The sequence below is a fragment of the Notamacropus eugenii genome, chromosome 1 (assembly GCF_028372415.1).
Source record: "Notamacropus eugenii isolate mMacEug1 chromosome 1, mMacEug1.pri_v2, whole genome shotgun sequence".
In the NCBI taxonomy this organism is placed as follows: Eukaryota; Metazoa; Chordata; class Mammalia; order Diprotodontia; family Macropodidae; genus Notamacropus; species Notamacropus eugenii.
Window position 1 is genome coordinate 758,448,480 of NC_092872.1, and position 26,235 is coordinate 758,474,714.

General features: G+C 51.9%; 2 protein-coding genes across 5 annotated transcripts in view; one reads left to right on the forward strand and one right to left on the reverse strand.

Moving 5' to 3' along the window:
* The first annotated feature begins 236 nt into the window (after window positions 1-236).
* Window positions 237-18,700, forward strand: LOC140528351 (uncharacterized). Of its 4 annotated transcripts, XM_072646165.1 has the most exons (24): window positions 266-351; window positions 442-539; window positions 1,061-1,153; window positions 1,813-1,943; window positions 2,341-2,481; window positions 3,180-3,269; window positions 3,884-3,934; window positions 4,500-4,667; window positions 4,749-4,845; window positions 5,528-5,745; window positions 6,441-6,594; window positions 7,952-8,160; window positions 9,143-9,260; window positions 9,769-9,974; window positions 12,531-12,651; window positions 13,181-13,347; window positions 13,554-13,654; window positions 14,793-14,923; window positions 15,003-15,053; window positions 15,247-15,433; window positions 16,097-16,220; window positions 17,650-17,731; window positions 18,157-18,252; window positions 18,555-18,700. In XM_072646165.1, the coding sequence occupies exons 1-24, from the start codon at window positions 341-343 to the stop codon at window positions 18,677-18,679; spliced, it is 2,970 nt and encodes a 989-aa protein (XP_072502266.1). In that variant the 5' UTR covers window positions 266-340; the 3' UTR covers window positions 18,680-18,700. The 4 variants fall into 4 exon arrangements, with proteins under 4 accessions (XP_072502340.1, XP_072502497.1, XP_072502266.1 ...); XM_072646239.1 differs by lacking the exon at window positions 3,884-3,934 and having other exon boundaries at window positions 237-351; XM_072646316.1 differs by lacking the exon at window positions 2,341-2,481.
* Window positions 18,701-22,564: 3,864 nt separating this feature from the next.
* WDR35 (WD repeat domain 35) overlaps window positions 22,565-26,235 on the reverse strand; it is a 73,463-nt gene continuing 69,792 nt past the window's right edge. The window contains exons 27-29 of the mRNA XM_072634563.1: window positions 24,300-24,599; window positions 23,531-23,623; window positions 22,565-22,718 (exon numbers count right to left, since the gene is read on the reverse strand). Of these exons, the coding sequence (XP_072490664.1) occupies window positions 22,565-22,718; window positions 23,531-23,623; window positions 24,300-24,599 (547 nt within the window). The remainder of the gene's footprint in view (window positions 22,719-23,530; window positions 23,624-24,299; window positions 24,600-26,235) is intronic.

The window sequence follows — 26,235 nt, forward strand, 5'->3', positions numbered from 1 at the left end:
GATGTGGTCAAGGTCAGGGTGGACCCCTGAATCAGCAGGTCCACTGTCATTCCCCACCTCCCCCAGTGGCAGGGAGTGGAGGGCTGTGGGGGAGATGGGAAACTGGGAGGGGGGACAATGGGGTGTCAAGGCCCAGCCCCCTCTCACTCCCCCACAGAGCAGATCCCACAGGTGAGAGTTCCACTGGGCTCCACTCAGCTGCACTGGGTGGGGCCACACTCCCAGCTGTTCCCAATGGCCCCCTGAGGACTCCCTCTTGTTGGAAGCCTTGAAAAGCCAGGCTCCCTGAGTGTGGGGCTCTTGGTCTGTCCCAGAGCCTCCCTGGGTGCCCCCAGGTGCCATGCTCCACAGGTGAGGCAGCAGCCCTGGGTCCTGCTGGACCCTCAGTCTTCTCTACCTTTCCTCTCCTCCTCCCAACCCAAGGCTATTCCTCTCTTGCAGAATCTCAGCCTTGCCACCTCCCATGTTGTTCTGGCTGCTGCTCCTGCCATGGCCAGGCTTGGAGGGGAGCCCCCAGCAGCCCCTCGTGCTCCCCCCAGGTGGGTAAAGGTCCCCCTGCCTTCGACCTGGGCTCAGGCACCTCCCAATCCCTGAGCCTGAATGGTCCCTTCTCCCCTCCACCTCCAGGATTTTTCTTCCCTGTTAGCTATGACCTTTCCCCCCACCTCCCTAACCACCCTCAGCTGTACTCATCCCAAATGTGTGTTATTCGTGGGGGAGGGAAGGCAGCATAGGTTTGTGTCTTACTCCAGACCAAGCCAGGAGCTCCCTAAGGGAGGCCCTCTCCTCCTTTCTGTGTCTTCCCCAGGGCCCAGCCCTGGAGGGCCGCCTGGTACAGAGGGGTGAGCCCTGGATCCCAGGCCCACCCAGAATATAAGGCCCTAGAGGGCAGGAACAAAGTCTCCTTCCTCAGGGCCTAGGCCTCAGGTGCCAACCTAGGGCCTGAGGACTTGTGGGTAAGGAAGTGATTCCAGTCTGGGCTGCCCAAGGAGTAAACTCCAAGGATTCCTTAGGGGTACAGAGGGAGCAGAACAGACCTGTGCCCTCTCCATCTCCCCAGGCTCCGTGGAAAGCCACTGCCTGCCGAGGATGTTTTGGCTAAAACTAAACCAGGCCTTCCTCAAAGGGAAAGACTTCAGTCTGGAGCTGGTTGGTGAGTTTTAAGCTGCCTCATTGTCCTCTCTGGGGCCCAGCCCCTAGGTCATACCCTGCTAGGTAAGGTCCTTGCTTTGGGACTGATGGCCAGAATCCTGGAGCCACTAGGGCCCTTGGCATCTGGTCCAAATCCCTAACAAGGGGGCATCTAGCCTCTGCTTGTAGACCTCTGGTAGGGTACATAAAGAATACCATGCCCCTCCTCCCCTTTCAGAGCAGCCCTTCCCATCACGGGATTTCCCTAAGGATTAGAGAACGCTTCCTTACATCGGCCTGTCTCAGAGGCTGCTGGACTGTGCTCTTAGACCATAAAGGACCGGAGATGAAAACTCGGGTGGATATTAACCTCTCTCTAAAAGGGGGTGGTGTAAGGGGCACAGTCAGATGGCCTCCTTCAGAGGGGCAGAGGAACTTCCCCTAAGGAGGAGGATGTTCCTTTTCTAAGTAAGGGCCTGAGATCTAATCTGGGATAGCTAAATGCCCCTCGTTTGGGGGGGCTAGGATAAAAGGTTGTACTGAGCTTTCAAAGGGCATGGGACTGTTGCCAAAAGATGGCTCTCCCCAAAATCTCAGCCCCAGACCTTGCCTTTGGTGCTACAGCATGATGGGGCTTAGAACTTTGGGGGGGCACCACACCGAGCATGGCTTCCCTTTCAGATCCCAATGGCTGGCCAGCTGTCCCCTTGGAGGCTGAGCTGGCCTCCCGTTGTGGCTATGTCCTGTCTTCAGATGTCTGGGGGAATCCTGTGTTCCGGGCATCTCTGCTGAGCTGTCACGTGATGAATTGGGTAAGTTGATAACAGCCATCTTCAAGTATGAGACAGGGCTCTGCTTAGGCCCAAAGGGGGTTGGGGGCATGTCAGAGGAGATGAGACCAGGAAACACCTTCTGAGATGCAGGTCTGTCCACAAGTGGTGCAGTCCCCTCACATGTCCCAGGACCAGAAGCCCAGAGGCAGCTGTGGTGGGGGAGGAGGTTGGGGCCAGCGGGAACACGTGGAGTACCAGGTGAGGTGGGGGGACCCCTTCATCTTCCTTCTGATTCTCTATCCCCAGGACCCCAAGCCCCTTCCAGCCAAGTCCCACTACACTAGAAGGGCACAGACATTGTCCACCTGAGCCACAAGACTCTCAAACATCCTGCTTTGATAATGGGAAGTGCTCATGAAGGCCCCATCTTTTCTAGGGAGATGAATGGTTTTCCCTGGGTGTCCATATAAAGGTGTCCAGGTTTTCAGACCCCCTGGTGACCTATGTTCACACTATGCACTGTACCTACAGCCTCTGGGCTCCCAGAGAGATCCTGTGTGAGGAAAACTACATGGAGGTAACAAGCCAAAAAGTGCTAGGGACATGAGGCTCCCTAGGAGTGAATGGAGTTGAGAAATCATCCCTCTGCCCCAAGGCCCAGGGGAGCTTTGCCCCATCCGCTCCCAATACCCCTAGACAAGGTTTAAGCTGCTCTGGCCAAGTCTGTCTCAGTGGTACAATAATGGGGGGAAGGGGCAGGTTATGGGAAAAGAGATGGAAAGGGTGTTGTAAGGGGAGAGAACAGGGAGGAGTGAGACAAACTTGGCCTGGTGTGAGGTGGTAGGGCTGAATATCTTCCCCATGGTGCTCTGTGGTTTACAAACTCCTTTTAAAAGGACCGTAGAAAATTCTCTCTGGTCCCACAAGGTAGTGGGACACAAGCACTAGTATTCCCATCCTACAGATGAGGAAACAGAGGCTGAGAAGTAGCCCTGGCTCCATGAGCCTGGACACAAGAATTGGAGACAAAAGTCGAGCCCGGATCCCCCTATCCTCCGGTGCAGCTGTCTGGTAGTGGTGCCACCCTGACACTCTCTGGCTACTAGTGGTGTCCTGATCCTTCGCTTGGGGAGACTAAATGAGGAGTCTATCTGCCCAGGGTCCCCCCCTAGGAAAGAGCCATTGAGAGCACCCTCAGTCTCCAGAGTCCAACTCCCAAACCTGTTCCTTTAAGATCGACTGTCCCTGAGGAGCAATAACCAGATTTCTTGGCAGGTCTCAGTGAAGGTTGACGTCCCTAAGGTGTCTGAAGCCAAGGTTCCGGAACAGCGGATCTCGAGGCAGTGGATGGACACTCTACCAGAGGTATGATGCAAAGAACCTTCCCAGTACACCCTTCGTTCCCTCCCCTCCAAGGGGCGCCCAAGCTGACTGATCCCTTGCACCAGGATTATAAAGGCCAGCATTCCTAGGGGGCTCCACGGTTTGCGAAATGCTTTTGTGTAAGGGATGCAGTGTCGCATATTGTTTCACTAGTGCAGCGATACATGCAAAGGACATATATTCCCTCTCTGATCTCCACAACAACCCCACCTCACTTGTTAAAATTAATTTGTTTTCAGTTTTCAACAATCACTTCCATAAGTTTTAATTTCTCCCCCTCTCTCCCTGAGATGGCATGCAGTCCTTTATGGGTTCTACACATACGTTCTTATTAAACACATTTTCACGTTAGTGACGTTGCATAGAAGAGTTAAAACAAATGGGAGAAACCATGAGAGAACACAAAACATAACACAAGAGAAAAGTCTGCTTCGTTCTGCGTTCCAGTTCCGTAGTTCTTTCGCTGGATGTGGATGGCATTTTGCCGCGAGTCCTTTAGGAAGGTTTTAGGTCCTTGTGTTGCTGTGACGGGCTTCGTCTATCAGAAACAGTCCTCGTACCCTGTGGTCACCTCACTTTTTTTTTTTTTTAAACAGATGATGAAACTGGGGATGAATAGGGAAGGAGCTTATGGAGGGTCACAGTTAGTAAGTACTTGAAGTCAGATTCGAACTCTGATCTCCCCACTGCATGGTCTAGCTACCCTGCCTTTCTTACAGCCCTTCTGTGGCTCAAATGGCTCTCATGGGCCTCCCAGACCACGAGGACCATATGCTTAAACTCTGCTTGTATGTACAGCAATTAGAATTCCATCTTCCCTTCTCCTTTGAACTGGGTATTGAGAATCAGCTAGATACAGCTAGGTTGCCATAACCTAATTCACCAGTAGGTGCCACCACTCAAGCCCAATTCCAAGAGCCATGGTCAACAACATTTATTAAGTGCCTAAAAGATACTGGGTGTACAAGGACAAAGGAAACCATTCCTGTCCTCAGGGAGTTTCTATTCTAGAGAGCTCTGCCTCATCAGAAAAAGAAGATTTCTAGGTCAAGTAGAAAAAGGTTTGGGTTTGTTTGAGTCTTTGAGGGCAGAGGGAGAAGGTAAGTCATGGTCACTTCCTGCCTCTCTTGACAAACTCCCTCATTCTGCAGCAGTCCAAGAGGTCCAGTCCAGGATGAAGGACTGAGGCCCTCACCTTGTCCCCTTTGGCAGGCCCAGGAAGCTGCCTACAAAACATGGCAGATGGTATTTTACCCACCCACGGGCAGAAAGATCATGGCAGTGAGCAGCGTGTCCAAGCTGGGCTATGGTTTCAACCACACTGGGTCCAGGGTGTTCCTGCGATCGCCTTATTCCACCAATGAGTCGGAGACCACCCTGGTGAGCCTTGGTCCATCAGACCTGGGGGGAGGGGCTTCCACGGACTCTCCCCCTGACTCTGCCCCTCTTCCCCTTGGGCAGGTAGAAGGTGTGCCCGTCACCACAGTCCGCTCCACAGCCTTGTACAAGCGGAGGTGGCTGCTCCTTCTGATTGATACGACTGTCTCCTGTCCTGTTGGCAAGTGCCCAGCCTTGAGCCCTGGTCCCTAAAGGGAGAGAGAAGTCACCTTGTAGGAAATGTCAACCCTGTTTGCCTCAGTTTTTTCATCTGTGCCATGGAGATAACTGGCCCCATCTTACAGGGGTATTGTGAGGATGAGATAAAATCTCCAAAGCTCTCTGAAAACCTTAAAGTGCTATCAAAATGTTAATATTATTATGATCCCTGACTCAGAAACCATCTCTCTGTCAGGCCTGCCTTCCCAAAAGGCTGCACCAAGTACAGTAACCACCTCTGAGAGTGTTCAGTGATAAAGGCTGAGGCAAAGGGACTTTGAGTGGCCATTTGGGGATGTTGCCAAGGGGATTCTCAGCAACATGTGGATGGCCAAATGGTCTGAGCCTTCTCCATTCCTGGATTCTGGTTAACTGCACCTAACTAGAGAGAAGAGTTGACTAGAACTCTGCATCCCCTGACTATTCTGGCCTCTTGGGCAGAAAGCACCAAGCAGATCCGGATGATGGGGGTAGGGGTTTGGGGGCTACCCTCAGCACCCCAGATCTTGTGCAGCTTGGGTAGCCCAGCAGGGAGACCTCTTGGCCCTATGCAGGAAATCATGTGCCAGAAGGGCAGGAATCGCTGGCCCCAGGCCTTCCAGATCCTTCAGTCTTCTCTCTGCTCTACTCTTTCTGATCTGCAGGTGGCCTCAGTTTCACTCCCAGCAGCATTACCTGGGTCATCCCAAGCATCCTCCCCTCACTGACCCTTCAGCCAAGTGCCTTCAGATCAGAAAACGTCTCCCTAGGGGTTGATGGCCAAAGAGTAGCTGAGGCAGCATCCCATGGCTATGGGCTCAGCTCCAACATGACCCACATTGAAGTGACCATCCCTGTGGGTGCCAGAGGTGGGTGGTCACAGGTGAGTGTCCAGCAGTGGCACTGCTTAGGTCAGCAACTGGGCATGGGGGCCAGATTCAAGTCTTCCTCTGCAGGGAGGGCCATTAAGTCGTGCAGGAGGTAGGAGCAGGGGAGTGGGGGGAGCAGAGCTCTTGGGAAAATTCTGCTGCCTGTTCTAGGGATGACCTTCCTGAGATCACAGCCTGCCTTGGCTCCCTTCGAACCTAGGCTGTGCAACAAGTACCTTTGGCTTCCCCTATAAAGCATGTTGAGAGCAGCTAGGTGGCCAAGGGCATAGAGCTCTGGGCCTGGAGTCTGGAAGACCTGAGTTCAAATATAGCCTCAGACTCTAGCTGCATGACCCTGAGCAAATCACTTAACCCTATTTGCCTGTTTCCTCATCTGTAAAATGAGCTGGAGAAGGGCATGGCAAACCATCCCAGAATCTTTGCCAAGAAAACCCCAAATGGGGCCTGACACCGTGGAACACAATAGCACAGCAGATTTGCTGGGCTGAGGAGCCCTCGGGGAGCCTGCCACACAAATACGTGGTTGTGTAGGAGGCTTACTTTGTGACTTGCCCTTACCTGGTACTCTGAGTTAGGTAGTACCAATATTTTCTTAACCCCATTTCACATATGAGGAAGCTAAAGTTAAATGATATGGTGAGGTTGTGGCTGCAGCTCCCTCCCGCTCACCGGCTCCCCTTCCTTCTAGAGTGACATTCTTCATGGCCACTATGGGACCACCTACAGCATTGACCTGCTCTTGGAACACACATGGACCGACAGCCACTGGCACCTGACCAAGCTTCTCATGATCAAACCCATCACCACGCCCTTCATGGCCCAGACACTCATGGTCACTGACAGTAAGTAGAGCCCCAGCAGGGGCCTTGGGCCCTCCAGGAGACCAGGTCCCAGGCAGGGAGAGAGCTCCTGGCAGTTCTGTGCCATGAGGCCATGGGGCCCGAACCTTGACCCTATAACCTACTAACAAGCTCCAAGCACATTCCTGTACTCTAAAAGCCCAGGTCCCTCCCTCTGTACGATGGGGTGCTTGAAAAGTCCATTCCATCAAACCACTCCTCTGAAGTATTCACTGATCTGCTGGACATGCCCACTGTCGGAATTTGCGTTAAACCATGACCTGGGAAATGGGACCCAGTTCTTGCCCTTCAGGTCCTTGACCCTATTGTCAAGCAAGGTCATGGTCAGTGTTGGGCCCTGGCTCTCAAAGGATGATGGTAGATCCAGAGCACGTCAGACATAGGGACATCATGGTGGTGCCCAGGAGCAGATGGAGGATTTCCTCCCAACCCAAGGTGCTCATGCTGGCCTGGGACATCATGGCCCCGGAGGCCATTCGGGAAGAAGGCACTGGCCTCCAGGCTAAATCAGCTGGCCCCTAAAAGACTAGGGCAGTTAGGCAGTGCCATAGTGCACAGAGTGCTGGGCCCAGAGTCAGGAAAACCAGAGTTCAAATGTGACCTCAGACACTCACTAGCTGTATGACCCTGGGCAAGTCACTTCACCCTGTTTGCCTCAATTTCCTTGTCTATAAAATGAGCTGGAGAAGGAAATGGCAAACTCCCCCAGTATCTCTGCTAAGAAAACCCCAAATGTCAGACATGATTGAAAATGACTGAACAACCCCCACCCCTCAAAAAAAGATCTCTCTGGCTTTTTGTTATAGCCACCTCCTCACAAGCACTTTAAAAATCCTACTGTGTGCAAGCCATCATGTCTGGCACTGGGGTCCCAAAGAGGTTACCAGACCCTGCTGAGGAGATTGACCTCTACATAATAACTAGGATGAAGGTGAAGGAGAAGACCAGGGGGTCCCCTCCCATCTGTGCTCACATCCCTCTAAAATGCCACAGCCTGGTGCTAGCTACCATGTCCTCTAACTCCCAATCCTGTTAGCTAGACAAGGAGAGGAAACCCAGAAAGTCTGTAAAATCTTCATGATCCCCATGATGTGCCTGGGGTCAGCTTCTTCCTTTCCAAGCTTCTAGCCTTGGGTTAACAGCCAATCCAACCTAGAGCTGTAAAAATTCTAGACCTTAGCATGTGGGTAAGCTTGGGAAGGAGACCTCTGAGTCTGAACTCTATTCTAGCCTACAAAGGTGGTAGCTTCTAGGGGCTTGGGCTTGATCAGGGGAGTTCAAAACTCCTCCATTCCTGCTTGGTTTGTCTTGTTTTTAAACTCACTAACCCTCCCGACAGACACCGTTCCAGAAACAAGACTCTTCAAGGTCTTGCTGGGCTCCGTCCTTCCACATGACCAGTTGGTGGCAGTAGTGGTCGGGCGTATGTCCTATGCTGTTGTTGACTCGGAACATCCAGGCTACAATGTGTTGGAGATCCCTTTCCCTAACGGCACCAAAGGATTTTTGCTGGATGTGCCTTTTGATGACCCAAATGTACTGAAAGAGGTGAGAGGGTCCGGTCACTGAGAATCCCCTAGAAGCTGCTTCTCAGTGAGCTGGGGGTGGTATGGATTCCTTCTTCTCTCTGCCAGGATGTGGATGAGGTGGCCTCCAAGCCCAATGAGATTAGACAGGTTCCAGGAAGTCTTTCCAACCAGGGGGAGTCTGCTCCCCAGTGATTCCCTGGTGGGCAAACCCCACCCCATCCCCCCAAAAGTTAGGGAATCAACAAGCATTAAGTCAGCGATTGATTGCTAAAATCAAAAATAGAGCTCGTCTCCACTAAAGCATCTGAGAGGGACAACCCGTTATAAAAATGCCACCGTGTGTGGGTTACAAGAATTATAGCCCAGCCCCCTCCTTTGACTGGGGGTGGGGGAATAGGAAAGACCCGAGGCCCATAGAAAGAGAGGGATGTGACCCCAGTCACAGGGAAGATTCTGGCCTCGAGCTTTAGATTCCCCTATAACGGGCTCCTCCCCCACAAGCTCCATCCTAAAATCCTTCATGAGAAGCAAGCTGCTGGTCTCCTCGGAGTTGGTGGGAAGGACGCAGATGGCTTCCGTAGCTTGCTCTGATCCACACTAGCACCTTCCCAAGCATCACTGTGTGGCCTAAACTAAACCAGCTTGAAAGGGAACTCATGTGAGCCTGGAAGGGGCTATTATTACCCTGATTTTACAGATAAGGAAATTGAGGCAAACAAAGTGCCCAGGGTCACGCAGCTACTAAGCGCAGTGATTTGTCCAGGGTCACTTGGCTGCTAAGAGTCTGGGGCCAGATTTGAACTCAGATCTTCCTGACTCTACCCAGTGCACTGCCTTGCTGTCCTCTTTCTACCAGACCTGGCTAGAATGGTAGACCCTGGAAGAGACTGGATCCCCAGGCCAGCTTAGGGGCCAGCCTATCAAAGAAATGTGACACTTTTCATAGATAGTCCTGATGTCACCAATATCAGTCCCAAAAATTCTTCCTTTGTGTCTTCCAGTATGTGAACAGAAATGAAACCAAATACACCCTCCTGGTAGACTTCACCTTGAGTGTGGGTCCTCAGCAGAAGCCATTCCATCAAGCAGCAGAGGTGGAATGCATCCTGGAGGATGTTGGTAAGTGTCTGCAGAGCACATGGTGCGGGTCCTCCTTGCTCCAGAGCCTCCAGAGAGTGAGGGAGCATTGTAGGAAGCCTTGGGAGGCACAAGTTCTAGCCTTGCCTCAAGTCACTGCCTGCACGGCCCAGCCCTCAGTGAATGTGACCAAATCTCCATCCATTCCTCTAGGCACAGTGCCTAGAACTTTACACCTGTGGGCTGATGTCTCTGGAGAGAGCGCTGCCCTCGGAGCAGGCTACTGAACCCAGGCTTCCCCACAGCAGCCTCGGGGAGGGGCCCTCATTCTAACTTTCCAGGTCTTTGGGGCTTTTTTTATCTGTTGCAAAGGATAACACTCTACCTTCTTACCTAACAGGAGCAAGAGAGATGCTTAAGCATTGTGTAATGGGAACTTGTCTGAACACAAGCTGTATCAGCTTCCAGACTGGGCCCAATGCGATATGACATGACTAACCCCATTTTAGTGGAGTAGTGGGGGGTCTTAACTGCTCTGCCTTCTTCCCAGAGCTTCCCCAAGCTACTGGCACCTGTGATGGGGAAAACATGGTCCTCACCATCCCCATGGCTGGACTGCAACTGTACTGGTATCTCTATGTTGGCAACCAGCGCCTGAGCCCCACCTCAACCCTGCCCAAGGGCTATCTCCTGACCACCAATGCCACTCACCTGCTGCTGAAGGTGGCTGTCTTCTCTAAGGGGCTTGCATATGAGGTAGGTGTCTTGCAGGCCAGGTGAGTTGATTGAGAAGTCCTGGGATACTAATCTTGTACCAATGTACCAAGTGCCAATAGGTATTTGGGAATCAGTCGTGTGTGTGAGCCTCCATCTGGATGGTTACCTTCTTTTAGAAGGCCAGAGATCTTACACATCCAGGGAATCTCCTGGATCTCCCACTATGCCAGGATGAACACTTCCAGCTGTGGAAGTAACATGGGGTCTCAGAGGCCATGACAATAAATAGCACATGTTTTAGTTGGTCGTTGGTAAGAAGGGGAGGTGAAGGAGGTGAGTCTTTGTGGAGTGTTTGGAGATTTGCAGGATGCTTTACAAATACTTCACCAGCCTCTCAGGGCTGTGAGAATAAGGTGATTTTATTATTCCCTTTTGACAGATAAGGAGACTGAGGCAGAGGTTCAGTGACTTGCCCAGTGTTACACAGATAGTATCTGAGCCATCTGAATTTAGGTTTTCCTGACTTTCGGTCCATAGCTCTATCCACTGCCCCACCTGGCTGCATCTAGAGTAGACCATGAGAGCTGGAGCTTGGGCTCTCATATGTTGTGTGGCCCTGGGCAGGCCATCAGGCCCCTCTGTGCGTTGGCTTCCTTGTGTACCTCAGTAGCAGCAGTGTCTACCTCAGAGCCAGGAAAGAGCCTTGGGCCATCTAGATAGACCTAGAGAAGGAAAAATGTATAATCTCATCCTACAGGCTTGTTATGAGAGAAGGGCTTCAGAGAGCTAGCTCAGATAGTTAGAGGAGGCAGGTGTCGATGGATCAAAGAGACCATATTGGAGGAGAAAGATGAGAAGACTGGAAAGCAGGGATGGGGGGAACAGGTTATAAAGAGCTGTGGATGCCAAGCAGAGCATCAGGGACACAACAGGGAGCTCATGAAGTGGGGGGGGGGGGGGGGGTGTAACAGGATCATGGCCACACCTCAGTAAGATCACTTTAGTGGCCAAATGGAGGGTGGCTGGAGTGGGGAAAGACCTGAGGCAGACAGACACCACCCCCAGCAGCTACTGCCATAGTCCAGGTGTGAGGGGATGAGGGTGTACACCAGACTGGGTGCAGCATCAGAGGAGAGATGGGGGCACGTTCAAAATATGTGGAAAGGGTGAAACAGACAGGGCTTGGCAAGAGCTTTGATAAAGTGTTAAGCTGTGAGAGGATGAGGATGTACTTTAATGGATGTTCCCAAACATGCTCATGGTGACCCTGAGGGCCTTTATGGGGGGCCTGTCCAGGAGGCACAGAGATCCTGAAGTCATACATGGGCAACATGATATAATGACCCTGAGCATCAAGCATCCAAAGCAGGATTTAGACAATGGAGAGGTAGAAAGGGGCATGACAATCAGCCTGAGCAGCACCGTGCTGGCCAAAATGGCTCATGCCAGACACTTCCTTCTTCTTCCCTTCCTCCCTCCCTTCCTTTCTGTCACCAGATGAGATTCCCGGAATGTTAATAAATTTGCCTAATTTCTAGCTAACCTTAACCCTTTTGGATAGGATGGAGAGATGGGAGCTAAGGGAGAGAACATAAAGATTTATTTGAAATGGACTGAGTGAGCAGACCCAAAGGGTCATAGCTAATGGTTTGCCAAGTTGGAAGAAGGTCTCTAGTACTCCAGAGATCCATATCGTTTCCTATTTTTCTTATGACTTGGAGAAAGGCACTGATGACATGCTAAATAACTCTACAAGTGACTCAAAGCTTGAAGGGCTAACTAGAAAACACCTTTATTTTAAAAAAGGAAAAGAAAACTGACTAGCTAGAGCATTGGCAAATCAAGGAAAGGCAAAGCTTCCTCAGGCTCACTGAGCCATTGGCTTGGAATGCCAGACCTTTACCTCCTTCATACAGGGGGGCACACATAAGACCAGAAAGCAGCTGATCTGGAAAAGGTCTCGGGGTTAGTGGGTGTCAAGATCTGAGAAAGCGAACCTGGTCCTGGACCTCACTGAAGAGCCCCAGAAGGGGGTGTCAGGCACACGCCTTGACTACCCTGATCAGAGCACATCTAGCAGTTGGATGAGCTCTGGATGTCCCCCTTTCCAGACTGGAGAGCACAGGGAAGCCAGGATGCTGAGGGCCTGCCAGCGTGTGCAATATGGGGGTTGGCTGAAGGAATTAGGGGAGTGTGGCTGTGCAGAGTTCAGGGTGCCTTTGCTCTTCAGGTGTGTAAAGGGCTGTCCTACAGAAGAGAATGGCCCCAGATGGAAGAATGAGGAAAAATTAAGGTGTAAAAGGGAAACGAATGAAAAGCGGAACAGGCAGTCTTGGATGGTAGCGAGCTCTCCTTCCACGTGGGTCTTCCAGCAGCAGCTGGATGCCAACTTGTCAGCTATTGTAGAAGAAATTCTCCTTCTGGTATAAGACGAGTCAGGAGGGACCGATGAACCGACATCCCTGGGCTTCAGAACTTGGAGGGATTAACTAGCCCCTGAAACCATCCTAGGAAATGCCAGTTCTGCCACCCCACAGTCCTTAGGACCAGGGAAGCACATGCTATCCCCCACAGATCTTGTGTGGTGACTTTCAGGATGTCAGCCTTCAGAGCATCCAGGTGAGGCTCGATGTTGCATTGAAGAAAGCAGACACACTGGAGACCCTGGATATCTTTTCTGTCAGCTGTGACCACCGAGTGTCTTCGGATTTCATTTGTAAGTAGAGGCAAGACTTGGGCCCAGCTTGCTTTCTTCTACTAGCACCAGTAGACTCAGCCCCTTGAGTTCCTGGGCAGGTGAACTCCTCAGGCACCTGCTTTTTGCCTGCCTCTCCACTCTTCAAGGGTTGTAGTCAGCATTATTGAAGTTCTATCGAACCCTGGGCAGTGACCCTGCTTCTGTAGCTAGATCACTCCTAGTCTGACCGAGCTCCAAGAGAACTTGCCTCCATGGAATCTGAGGGTTACATGGTAAAGGACCACAAATCAATTTAACGTTGGCTCCAACCCTCAAGTGCAGCCCTGAGTCAAGACCCATCCCTTCTTATGCATGTGGGCCAACAGTGTAAATACAAGGAAGGTCTGGGTGGGCAGAAGTTGGGGTAGGGATGCCAGCTCCATCACAGCAGCATAAACTAAGACCAGTCCTGGTACATAGGTCCCACCCCACCCCCACAAGGAACAGCACATTAACCAGCCCATGGACCCAGGATGAGACGTAGAGGGATAATTCTTCTTATCTTTAGTGTGTTTCCCCAATGGGACCATAGCTGTGTCTGCCTTGATGATGACTGACCCTTCCATTGACATGGGCAAGGCTACACTCAAAGACCGTACTTGCAAGCCTCGAGAATCTCTCCAGGACCGCTCCCTCTTCTGGTTTCATATCACCAACTGTGGGACCTCTGTGAGGGTAAGGCTGACTATTCTGCCATCTTTCCCACCTTCACTACTGGCATAGTACAAGAGAAAGCCTTGAACTGAAATTGGGCCTGGTTCTGGAACTGGCTTGGCCCCTTTGGGTTTTCATTTCCCCAGATATCAAATAACAGGATTACATTCGATAAGTCCGAGGGTTCTTCAATCTGGTCTCATCCTAAGCTAACGATGCTCTTTCAGGTTGAAAGTGGCCATCTTATCTATGAAAACGAGATCACCTATGAGAGAGAGGCCCTGCCTCGAAGAGGCGTGCCCACCATCACCAGAGATCCAGAGTACAGGTAAGACTGAGTCCTTCTGGGTCAGGCTTGGGGCCTTCCTCTGGACACGCTGAGCTACAGGGCACCAAAGGGACACTTGTGGCAGAGCTAGTGTGCTCCCAGGTCCTTACATCTGGGACTCGTTGGGTCCATGTCTAAATCCTCATTATGGTCTGAGACACACAGTTTGGAAAAGAGGCCTTTGAGGCTTAAGTCACTTCTGGACTTCCTGGCTTCCCAGTTTGGGTGCTTCATCGCCCTTCTTCAGAGCAGGAGACCAAGGACCCTGCCCAGGGCATTGAGGGGGTCAGGGCTCTTAGGACCCGAGTTCTAAACTTTGCTGGGTGACCATGTGCAGGTCACTGATACCAGTGTCCTATGTACCTCTCAGAGGTCTAGAAGATCTCTCTAAGGACAGCAGAACTATTCTGGGCGAAGGAGTCTTCACATCAGGAGTCCGTTTATACCAATGAAAGTACAGTTGTTTTTCTCTCCCACTTAGTTGGGAGGGTCAGCAGTCCTGAGAGCTTCCCTGCTAAAGCAGCTCAATGAACAGAGCCTTGGACCTACAGTCAGGAAGGCCTGAGTTCCAATCCTGCCACTGTGTGACTCTGGGCAGGTTGCTTTTAACTTTTCAGACCATTTCCCCATATGCAAAATGGAGATATTACAGATGTCATATTCTCTATCCCAAGTATGTTCGCACTTGTATACCCTTCAAGTACAATACAAACACAGGCTTCGATTGCTGTGTCCCTGTCACTGAGGGGCAGGAGCTCCTAAAAGGAAACACCCCATCCTTTCTCACCCTGGTGTCTTCTCTAACGTAGCCCAGGCCTGGCACAATTCAGACAAGGGCAAACATCATGCCTGGCGTGATTGAGATAGAGGGAAAGATTCTACCGCCAAGCTTGCCAGCTTCATCAGCTGGTCTACAATCATGTCTCCAGAGGTCTGGAGTGAGTAAAGTCCAGAGCTGGGGGCAGATCTAAGGAGAGCTGTGAAGTCTCTGGCTGCCAGATTCTGACTCTCGTGGAGTACATCAGAGTGACCTGGGGCACCCAGGGCCAACACCAGCCCGGCTCATGGTCCCTCTCCAGGTGCCGGAAGACCAACACGGTGCAGAGTGACCACAACAGCCTCTCCCTTCCTGTCCCAGGCTAACGCTGCTCTGCTACTACCAGTCGGAGGAGATGCTGACCCAGGTGCTGAGGCTGGGGAGCAATCCTCGGGGCAAGCGCCCTCTTCCCTACGGAGATGGGACAATGGTACAGCAGGCTCATGTGCGAGGTGGGTGACCGTGGAAGAGGGGGCGTCTTGTTACTCTGGTCTGGCCCTGGATCTGGCAACACTTCCTCTCTCCCCATAGGGCCCAGGAGAGCCAGACAAACACTAGAGATACAATGGAGGATATCAAAAGGTAAGACTGCGCCGTGGCAGCCAAGGTGGTGAGGTCCGGGTACCCTTAGCTTGGTGTGGGGCTGGATTCTCATTTACTGCGTGAGTGACTCGCTTCCCTTCTGAGTCATTTCTGGATCTGCAAATTAGGGGAGGGGACCCTCCAGCTCCAAGTCTCAGAACTCACTCTCTGCTGGCTGTTTTCCCTCTCCAAGATCCCACGTTCTCAGTATTCTATGGGGGAGATGCCATTGCCATGAAACAAACGTCTGAGCCCCTGTTCTTTGAGGTGGAATTGATGAACTATGAGGGTGCCCCCGTGGAGCTCCTTCTGGACAAGTGCTGGATGTCAGTGTCTCCAAAATTTCACAGCCAACCTCAGTGGAACGTGGTTGTCAACAGGCAAGCCCTTTGGCCCATCCTGGGTAGGAGGGGCATGCTGGTCTGTTCCAGCTCTGAATCCCTGCCCTCTTTGAGAATGGGAGATGGAGGTGACCATCCCCAACCAACAGCTACAGACCTACTCGCTGATGTTAACCTGTGCACATGCATGCTGTGACAGGACTCTGAGTAGGGAGGGGTGCTCCCCAGCCCCTCTCTATCTACACTTGAGGAGGTTAAATACCTGTGCCCTACTCAGGTTTCCTGTAGAATTTTTTTTTTTTTGGCCTCAGTTTCCTGACTTATAATAGTTGTTTCTCATAATAGTTGAGAGACCCTGACCTCAGAACTGAAAGGGACTTGGAGATCCAATGGTCTGAGTTGCCTTAAACAAAATGCCCTTGGCCAATAGGGCAATCCGTAGGCTCTATGTGAACCCCATCGGAGAAGGGAAGCTCATGCCCTCTTTGGGCAGGAGCTCCTCCTGTGGGGAGGTTTTGCCTGATGTCAAACCTGAATCTGGTTCCAGCCACTCCTATTTCGGGTCCTGAAAGGCCAGGGTCTAAGCCTCCTCCCCACAACTGTCTTTGTCACCAGACAACATATGATGGGAGGAAGGAGGGTCCCTGTGCCAGGTGTGTCTGGGGCGCATGTCCCCCTCAGTTCATCTGCTTTCTTTCCCAGATGTGGAGTAAAGAACAGTGAGATTACCACAGACTTCTGCCCTGTGGACAAGAGTGGACAGGTCAAGAGTCCTAGTCTTGTCAAGAGGTTGATGGTGAGACACACAAGGCCTGCACCTGGGCAGGTGAGCAGCAGACTCTGCCCTAGCCCAGGCCCTGGGAGGCTCAGGTCAAGGTTCTAGGCTGGTGCCATTTGGGAGGAGCTGTCAGATCCTCAGATGCTCCCATGCTTAGAGCCTGCTGGATGCGGGGACATGTGAGGCCAGGACATGACCATACAGGAAGGCTTTCTCTCGTAGAGACCAGGTCACCTTCAGGATAGGTCAGGGCAGGCTACTTCCTCCATGAAGGAACAAATTCACGGCAGCCCCATCTCCCAACACCTCCCAGTGTCTCCTGGCACCAGGCTCCCCTCTTTCAGGGTCAGGCAACTTAGGGGAGCCAGATCCACCTACTCTGAGGTAGACAACATGAGAAAGCCAGCTAGGAGGCACAGTGCGGAGAGGGCCAGAGTGGCAGAAAGGAAAAGCAGAGCTCAGATCCTACCTCAGACAGCTGTGTGATCATGGGCAGGTTGCTCAGCAAGAATAACAACACATCCCCTCCCTCCCAGGGTTGTGAAGGCTCAAATGAGATAACATGGGAAGTTCTTGCAAATCTTAAATCTCAACGCTGTCAGGAAGATGGCAGCTCTAGCCTTTTCTCTTCCTGGCCCACCTCCACTCCGTTGGATGGAGGACAGGAGCCAGGTCCTCACTCTGCATAGCATCTGGTCCAGGCAAACAGTGGGAGCATCCTGTGTGCACCAGGCACCACCAGCACCCCAAAATGGGCTATTCAGTGTAACACAGATGAGCCTTGCCTAGAAGGGCTCGAGACCAGGTGACCCCAAGGCCACGATGAGCCTCCCAGAGGAGCTGAGAGAACATTGGACACCTGGGAGCGGGGAAGGGGAGGAACTGTCTGACACATGGGCCCCTCTCACCGGCTCCATCTCATTCCCTGCTGCTGGGGAGCCATGCGAGGACAAGGCTGCTGGAATCACCAGAGGCTCGGAATGCCAACCCAAGTCACTGGGGATGCTGGTTTCTGACAAGAATAGTTGCATTTACAGAGCACTTTGCAAAGCACTTAGTAGGCGATGTTTGGTTCTCACCAAAACCCCATGAGGCAGATTCTGCTCCTCCACTCACTTTTGCAGATGAGGAAATTGAGGCACAGAGACTTATCCACAGTCACACAGCTAGTCTGGGTCTGAGGCAGGGATTCTAACTGGGGTCTCCCCTACTCCCAAGGCCAGCACTCAAGGCAGTGGGAGCAAAGCAGCAGGAATGGGGTGGGGGGAGACCTTGTGGCTCCAGGGAAGGGATGGGACAGGGACAGGCTGGGAGCTGAGACCTCACTGTGCCTACGGCTCCTTGAAGGGAGGTACGGCTGGAATCGATAGCAGCTGAGGCCCCACCCTGGGGTGCACTTCAGTAGGGCTGCTGGGGCTCCCCCATCTCCCTCAGAGAACCAGGCTTGAGGCCACCTCCACATTTGTCTGTTCTGCAGGTGTATCTACACTGCTTGACCCTGGTGTGCCCTGAGGGAGCTCCTTATGGAGGCCAGTGTCCCCTTGGATGGGAAGAAGCAGGTGAGAGGCCATACCGGGGAAACATCTAGGGCTAATCTGCAGCCTGGGAGTCCTAAGGGGCAGTGTGGCCTAGCGGGCAGGGAATTGGCTTTTTCAAGCCCTGCTTCTGATCCAGCTCTTCAACTCTGATTCTGTCAGTAGCATAGAAGGTGCCAACCTGAACTGGGAGAAAGAGTCCCCTCTCCTGGGAGGTTCCTATGCCAATAAAATCACAGGTGCAGGCCCCATCCCTCCCTGAGCAAAATGTCTTTTCTCCCTCTGCCCTCCAATTCTGGCTGTGTCACCTTGGACAAGTCACAATACTGGAATCTCAGTCTAAGGATTGTGAAATGGGACAATTTAATGCCCCCCAGGAATCATAAGGAGAAAGCTTTGCTTTTCCTGCGTGAGAAGCACTGATCTCTGAACTGTGCTTGACCCTTCAGACCAGCTTTCTGAACGAGGATACGTAGCCATGGGCCCCATCGTGCTCCAGGCTCCTGACAGGCTCCCTGCTGAGGAGGAGGTTCCTGCAAGGCCAGGTGAGCACTTGAGCATGTCCCATAGCCTGCTCTGCCAGGCCTCACGTGAGCAGGGGCAGCCAGTAGCTTGGCTTAGGTGCCCAGAAAGGCCCGCGACCTGGTATCTGGCTGAGAGGTCCTAACCAGGGGCCAGGACATAGCCCAGTCTCCCAGAGCCAGCAAAGCTGACCCTGAGCCCTCGGGGGAGGAGCTTCGGGGAGGTGCCTGCAGGCCCTAACTAGGACTCCAAGCCTGGGACAGGGCTAAACAGAGGTGCCTGAGTCCAGGGATGAGCAAGAACGGAGGCTGTCCTTCGCTTGCAGGCAACAGCTTCTACCAGGCCTGGCTCTGGCTGGCTGTCGGAATCCTTGTTGCGGTGCTGGCCTTCCTCATCCTCCCTAAAGGGAGGCTGTCGGTAATGACAATGACTGTCAGAAGGAAGAAATAAAGCCTTTGTCATCCAAGTGCATCAGTTCTGCTTCCCAGATATCCATGCCTTAGTCCCTCTCTGCCTGGCTCCCGGGGCCTTGAACACTAAGGGTGTGCCACTCCCCTCAGTCAGGAGTGCCTGTGGGACATGGAGGCTGGCATGCAGAGGCAATTTTCTCATGGGAGGCAGGCAGGGATGCAGCCACCCAAAGCACCAACCTGCTGGTGTCCAAGGGCAGTGGACGAGAATACTGGAACAAGTTGGCCCTTCCTGTGGCAGGCAGGTGACAAGCTCAGACCACCATCAGCTTGTCTGTCCTGAGGCAACAGGGTTTAGAGGAAGAGGAAACGTAGGGGCCAGTAGCTGGCCCAAGTCAGGAAGATTGCCTGACCCTGGGAAAGTCACTTACATAATCTAATCTTGATGGGGGTTGTGCGGCACTGGAGAGATTATCAGGAGAGCAGCTTTTGGGGCTCAGGAGGTTGGACCAGGCCTGGGGAGCAGTGGAGGCTTAGACTGTGGGGCAGGAGGGATGGGAGAGCATGAGGTTCCTGAGCCCATCCCAAACAGAGCTGCTCGAGCTGGAAGAAGCAAATTAAAACTCATTAGCTGCTTGGTTTTTGCCTAATCAAACCTCTCCAAAGGACAGCAAGATTGAGGTGCAGCTTGTTCAAAGGCACGGACCAAGGGTGGCTGTCCTTGGGGGCTGTAGCTAGTGCTCCCTGCCCCCACCTCCCCACACCCACTCTAAAGGAACCTGGCAGCCCTCACTTCCTCTAACTAGGTCCCCAGGTCCTTTCTGTCCCTCCCTGTTGTGGATGTCATCAGGTCCCCATCCTGTCCATTCCCCTGGGCAGCAGTGATGGCTGCCTACCTCCCTGTTGCTCACCTGGGGGGGGGGGGTAGCAGTGGATCTGGGGATGAGCCAATCCCTTCCCTTCTTTGGGGTCCTATACCATAAGGGAATGAGTAGAGGGGGCTCCCCTATATTAAGTGAGGCTGGTTATCATTAGCTGCGGGGGTCCCTATGGTGTATACTTGACTGATTGGGGGGGAAGCAGCAGTGCGGAGAGAGTACCTGGGCCCAAGCCTAGGTGACCATGAGGTGACTTCCCCTCCCCCCCACCCCACTCAGTGTCCTCATCTGTAATGGGAGGCTTGGACTTGGTCTCTGAGGCCCCTCTGACTCGGCTTCACCCTAACCCTCCCATCCCCGTTCGGCTGAGGCTAGTAACCTGACAACGTTACAACCCTGCTCCATGGGCCCCACCTGACCCAGCTTCCCCAGCAGTTAGGGCCTTGGCCCTTCTTTCACCCTCAGACACACACCCTAAGACCTTTAGGTTCAGGAATGGGAGGATGTCCTGTAAATGCAACAAGAGGTGTTGGGTTTTAAACCATAGTTTTGCAGGCTTGGCATGGCTGCCCAGGATGCTGGTAGGTCAGGTTCCTTCTGAGGTGAAACACTGATCTTAGAGCCCAGACTCCCCCATCCCTGCAGGCCAGCCTCAGATTATGGGGCTCCCAAAGCTGTTTGAAGCTGGGGGTGGGGGAACAGAAGGTGGGAGAGAGAGCTTTAAGGAAAAACAAGGCAGATCAAGTCCACGTGTGCCTGGGGTCCCTTGGGGGGGGGGGGAAGGGAAATATAGAAGCTTCGGTCCCTGCCTCCAGGCAGCTGGTGAAAGATGTGGGAGGGAGGGGGTGGCCCCCACGGAGCTCAGGACAGCATCTCTTCCAGTCATTTAGCATTAGCTGGTCTCCAACCATCATTTTTTCCTTTGGTGAAAGTCTTTCCTCCTCTCTGACTCCTGGCCTCCCTGGCTCCTTCCACAGGAAGCCTTCCCCCTTCCCTCTGGTCCAGGGCCTTCCTGTGCACCACTTCCCATTCATCCTGTATATGCTGTTTGCACATTGTCTCCCCACTGGATTGTAAGCTCCTTGAGGGTAGGGACTTTGGCCAGCACTTGGCACAGCACCAGGCACAGAGCAGGCACTTAAATGCTTATTCACTGATTGGCTGATGAGACTGCTGACACAATCAGACGGGTCCTTGGTGCAGACTCGAGGCTCTTCAAGCCTGGCAGGTCTTCTGGAGGGGACAGGCAGCTGGCACAATGTAGAGGACCCTGCTGAGGTATCAGAGACCACGTGTATCCAGCACATGTGCTACAAGAAAAGAAGGTGGGCTAGAGGAAGGATAAAGGTGGGTGAGGCCAGGCCTCCCTCTCAGGATGACAAGAAAGGACCAGGACAGGGAGGCAGGGATGGAAGGCTGTCTACAACTGGCCAGGAAAATTCACATAGACGAGATGGAGGGCCCATCCAAGCTCAAGCGTCTCCCACTTCTCTACTCAAGGATTCCTCAAAGGAAAGCGGGCAGGTTGGGCTAAGTGGTGACTGGGCCAAGGTGCCACCAGGAGGTGGGATGTTTACAAGCATCTGGACGGCATGGTGTTGGAGGAGGGGGCGTAAGGACCAGTGACAGGGCACCACACAAGCAGCATGTGGCCTTGAAAGTTAAGAACCCCTAAAATTTCGGAGGCTTTTGTTTCAAAGTCAGTCATTTCTGGACATTTTTCATCACAAAGAAACCCAGGCTTAAATACAGTGACATCACCCAACGCTGTGCATCACACCTGGCCGGCTTCTTGTCCCAGTGCTCCTCTCCCCTTCCCCCTACCTTGCCTAGAATATGGAAGTGCACTGTAAGCACTGACTGAATGACGGACCTGGACTTTTGGGAAACGTGCTTCCTTTTCCATTCTCCAGGATCAGAACTGATGATGACCCTTACGAGCTTCATGGGCACATCACATAACCTCTCTGGAAACAGGGGTGAATGGGGAAGCTCCAGGCTAGGGCACGGGAGGACTCTAAGAGATGAAAGTTAATCATGAGATGCAGAAAGCCTCCCCCATGGGGGACACTGAACCCATTTTACAAGCATGGTATAGGGAGGCAGGGCTAGGCAGCCGTTGTTCTGAAACAATCTGGGGGGGGGGGGGCGTGTTACAGGGACCACAAGGTCTGCACAAGTGAGCAGCATGATTAAAACAATAAGGCAGCCCCAAAAGACAATGGAGGCAGAGGGTGATGGGGAGGCCTGCAACCCGGCCTCAGCCTTAGCCGGACCAAATTCCCAGAGGACAGTGCTCACCATGGGGCACAAGGGGATAACCTGAGACCATGGGGGAGGGCAGCTGGGGCAGGAAAGGGCCTGGACTCTACACTGTACAAGGCACAGTTAAAGGGCATGGAGACGATTAGCCTGGAGACCTCTGAGGGTCCCAGGAGCCAGGAAGGAGGGGTCCCAGAGGGAGCCTGGGGAGGGGGCAGCAAAGAGGGGAAGTGACCTGAGCAGCAGGGAATGCTTCCTTAGGCTCCCAGACGACCCAGGTGAAGAGGGTGGGCGCCCCTCTGTGAGGTAAATGGAATATGAAGATCTTCCCCATCCATTAACAGGCCTATGTGACCATGTGTGATCACGGATGTCTTACTGCTTTGAACTCTGCCCAGCTGGGACACACATGGAGCCCACTGGGGAAGGAACTTGCTAGGGAGGCACTTGCTTGTAGGAAGGCTTTCAGACCTTTTGGTACTAAGCTAATTAGCAGTCCTGAGGGTGGTGAAAGCCTCTGGCTCAGAGCCTATTAGCCAAAGTGTACACGCATTCTGAGGAGAGGTTTGCTTATGGATTCCCTGGACAGGACTCTGAGGAGCCATTTGTTAGGAGCCCTCCGACTACACAGAGGTTGGTGCTGTGCTGGTCTGGCAGCGCATGGAGGTGTTTGTCTGACTTCGCTCAGACGGTAGGAGCCCTCTGTGCTAACTTCTCTGTGTCGTATTTTCACCTTATCAGTAATTAAAATAAGGTTGTTGACCCCTTTAACAGTTGTGTTTCCTTTAGCGAAGCAGGTCAGAGCTTGTGCTAGCAGCCATCCTGGGTGTGTGAGGCGCCTGCTCCTGCACCCTCACAGAGGTCTTCAGGCAGAGGCCCCCTCCTGTGGCGACATCGAAGAGGGGATGCTTGTCCAGATCACGGCTGCCTTCAATGCCTCTGGCTCAAGATTTCATGAAACAAGATCAAGTATGTTCTGCAGATTTTAAAGCTACTAAATCTTCAGTCTGGACAAAGACTTTTGGGAGGCCCCATACAGAAACATCAGCTGGTGTCACTGCTGTTCCTGAGGGAGAGTGGACCAAGGGCTGACCTGCTGCTGATTCATACTGGTCGTGCGACTCCTAGCCCCCAGGCAGTTCTCTGCCCGAAGAAACCACAGGACTGGAGCTGTGCTATTTCCTCCCACAGGCTTGGGGTGAGCCACTTAACCTCTATTTGTCTTAGTTTCCTCATCTGCAAAATGGGAGACAAGATAACCCCTGAAGTCCCTGTGATCCTGCCTCGGACCCTTACCAAGATGCTTAACACTTTTGGGCCTCAGTTTCCTTATCCATAAACTGTGTGGTTGGCACTGAGGTCCCTTCTTGCCCTAAATCTGCAATCACATGAGACAGGCTGGGGGATGACACAGCTTCTCCTGTGGCTTTCAGGATCAAAAGAGGAAAGGCTGATCACAAATTCAGACCTACCTGGGCTTTGGCTGGCCCACGGTCCTAAGCCCCAAGATTAGCTCTGGGCAGGTGCTGTTCTCCCAGCTAACCTGCCCCTCACTACTTCTCGTCCTTGGGCACGGCCAGGCAGGAAAGGAACGGGCCAAAAGGAGGTCCTGGGGAGATGAAGCTGCTCCAGTCCCTGCCAGGGCAGCGGATCCCATTCCAGATCCCACCAGGTTGGCTCTTCAGGGCTGTGACCGACCAACAGGCTCCCCTCTGCCTGAGTCACCCATAGCTGGGTTATTACACGCCTACCGTTGCGTCTTAGTTTCTCCCAACACATCCGGGCTGCCAGCTCCATGAGATCGTAGGCCTGGTCTGGCTCCGAGCAGAGCGAAGCCCTGGGGCCTGCCCAGGCGACACTGAGAGCTTCCAGTCACTCACCTGCTTCTCACTCTCTAAGAATTACACAAAGATCTTGGGCTTTTTTAAAACTTTTTCTGGAGTTCCAATAAGAGATACTTATATTTGTTTTCCTTGTAATTACAAGATATTCTGACATAAAATGTTAAAAGTCAACCCAGGAGCAACAGAATTTGAAATTCTGAGATTTAAAATTTTAAAGGGAATAAAAGACAAAGCTGTGCCTCCTTTCACATGTTCAGTAAGGGCTATCGCTCTAACGAAGTGTTTGTTCATTAAAACAGAGCTTCGAGCAGTTCTTTCTGGCAAATGGTAAAGGGAGAAACTTGAGGCTGCTTCGTTTCTAAACTCTGCTGGTACATCGGATCTCTGTCCAGAGCAAAGATGGGAGCCGGACCAGGGCCATCTAAGTGTTCAGCTTTATGCGTGGAAGGGACTGTGAGCTCGCCCAAGGTCTAAGAGCTTAAATAGGCGATATCTGAAAAGATGAAAAGTTTGTCAAGTGGATTTTTTTCCTAAACTCCTAGCGCAACTTAAAAAGATCTTCCCCGGCATAAAACCTGGAAAGACATCTTGGAAAAATGAATACTTCTAGAAATACACACACCCAAACGCAGCTTTGGAGACCATCAAACTTCATTTCCTCTTCCTTGGGACACACCTGCTGACTTGGCCACAGAGCTGCTCTCTGCTTCCCATGAGGTCACTCGCTTGGACAGTCACTGCCTCCATCAAATTAGTCTCCCCTATGAAGGTGGACGGTCCTCGTGTCTGGGAGGCCAGACAATTCTGTCCTTCCCTCTCAGGCTTGGAGCATGCACAGAAATCCATTAAGTTAGCTTCTCCTTCAGCCCTCTGCCCCTTCTCTACTACCCGGCTCTTCTGAAGGCTCAGAGCTGTGCAGATCTGCCAGCAGGCTCGCAAAATGGTCTTCAAAGTCCTCCACTGCTTGGGAAGGTACCTGGATCCCCACAAAGCATCACAGACCCCAAAACACCCGAGGAGGCTTCAGTTGTGGGATGGAGCCCTGTGGCAAGCTGGTGAAGGCCTGGGGCCCCTTCTTAGAATCATGTTTGTAAATGCATGACATAAAACACAGAGGACTGCAAAGAAGCCTATGCTATTAAAATACGCATAATAATATTTTAAAAACCCACACAAATTCATGAATCCCACATAAGAAGCTCTGTTTTGGGCTGTTTTCCTCAGTTTAACTCTTTCAGGTTGGGGTCTCACCACTCGTGTTTTCAGCGAAACACAAGGCTATGAATTCCGTACAGAACTGATGGTCAGACCCAGAGGAGACTGTATTTTTAAGTTTATTTTCTATTAACAAGTCACCAAGATTTCTAACCTGAAAAATCAAACTGTCCTCTGACAGGAAGCTGTGCACAATGTACAGAGTTAAATCTCAGCCATGTCCAGCCATAGTGGGGTAGGGAGGCTGTCACATACTCATTCTAAAAAGGACAATGCTCTTTGTCAAGCCAGGAGAGGAATGTTTATGTCCATCCCCCATGAAGGAAGTCAGTTTCTTTTTTTCTTTTAATTGTGGAAACTGCATTTTACTAAAAGGTACCATAGACAATGAATAAATATCGGCACTGAACACACACACCCTGAACGGCACAGCATCGGAGTTCTTTTTTATTACCATTATTTTATTTATTTTCAGTGTTCTACAATCACTGCCATATCACTTAGATTTTTTCCCTCCCTCCTCCTCCTGCCCTCCTTCCTCCCCCATCCCTCCCCCAGACAGCATACAATTTTATATAGGTTCTATACATACATTCCTATTAAATACACTTCCACCATAGTCATGTTGCATAGAAGAATTAAAAAGAATGGGAGAAATCGTATAACAAACCAAAACGTAATACAAGAGAAAATGGTCTGCTTCATTCTGCAATCCAGTTTCACAGTTCTTTCTCTGGATGTGGAAGGTGTTTTGCCTCAAAAGTCCACTGGGAATTTTTGTAAGTCCTTGCATTGCAAAGAAGTTCCAAGTCTACCAGAAATAATCCTGGCACTCTGTGGTTGTTGCTGTGCAGAGCTCTCCTGGCTCTGCTCCTTTCACTCAGCCTCAGATCACATAAGTCCTTCCAGGCCTCTCTGGAGTCTTCCTGTTCACCATTTCTTATGGCACAATAGAATTCCATTACATTCATATACCACAGCTTCTTCAGCCATTCCCCAACGATGAGCATCCCCTTGATTTCCAGGTTTTGGCCACCACAAAGAGTGCTGCTATAAATATTTTTGCACATGTGAGACCCTTTCCTATTTCTATGATCTCTTGGGGATACAGTCCTAGAAGCGGTATTGCTGGTCAAAGGTTATGCACATTTTTGTAGCCCTTTGGGCATAGTTCCAAATTGCTCTCCAAAATGGCTGGATCAGCTCACAGCTCCACCAACAATGAATCAGTGCTCCAACTCTCCCACATCCTCCCCAACATTTATCCTCTTCCTGTTCTGTCATGTTAGCCAATCTGATAGGTGGGATGTGGTACCTCAGAGTTGTTTTGATCTGCATCTCTCCAATCAATGGTGATTTAGAGCATTTTTTCATATGACTATAGATAGCTTCTTCAT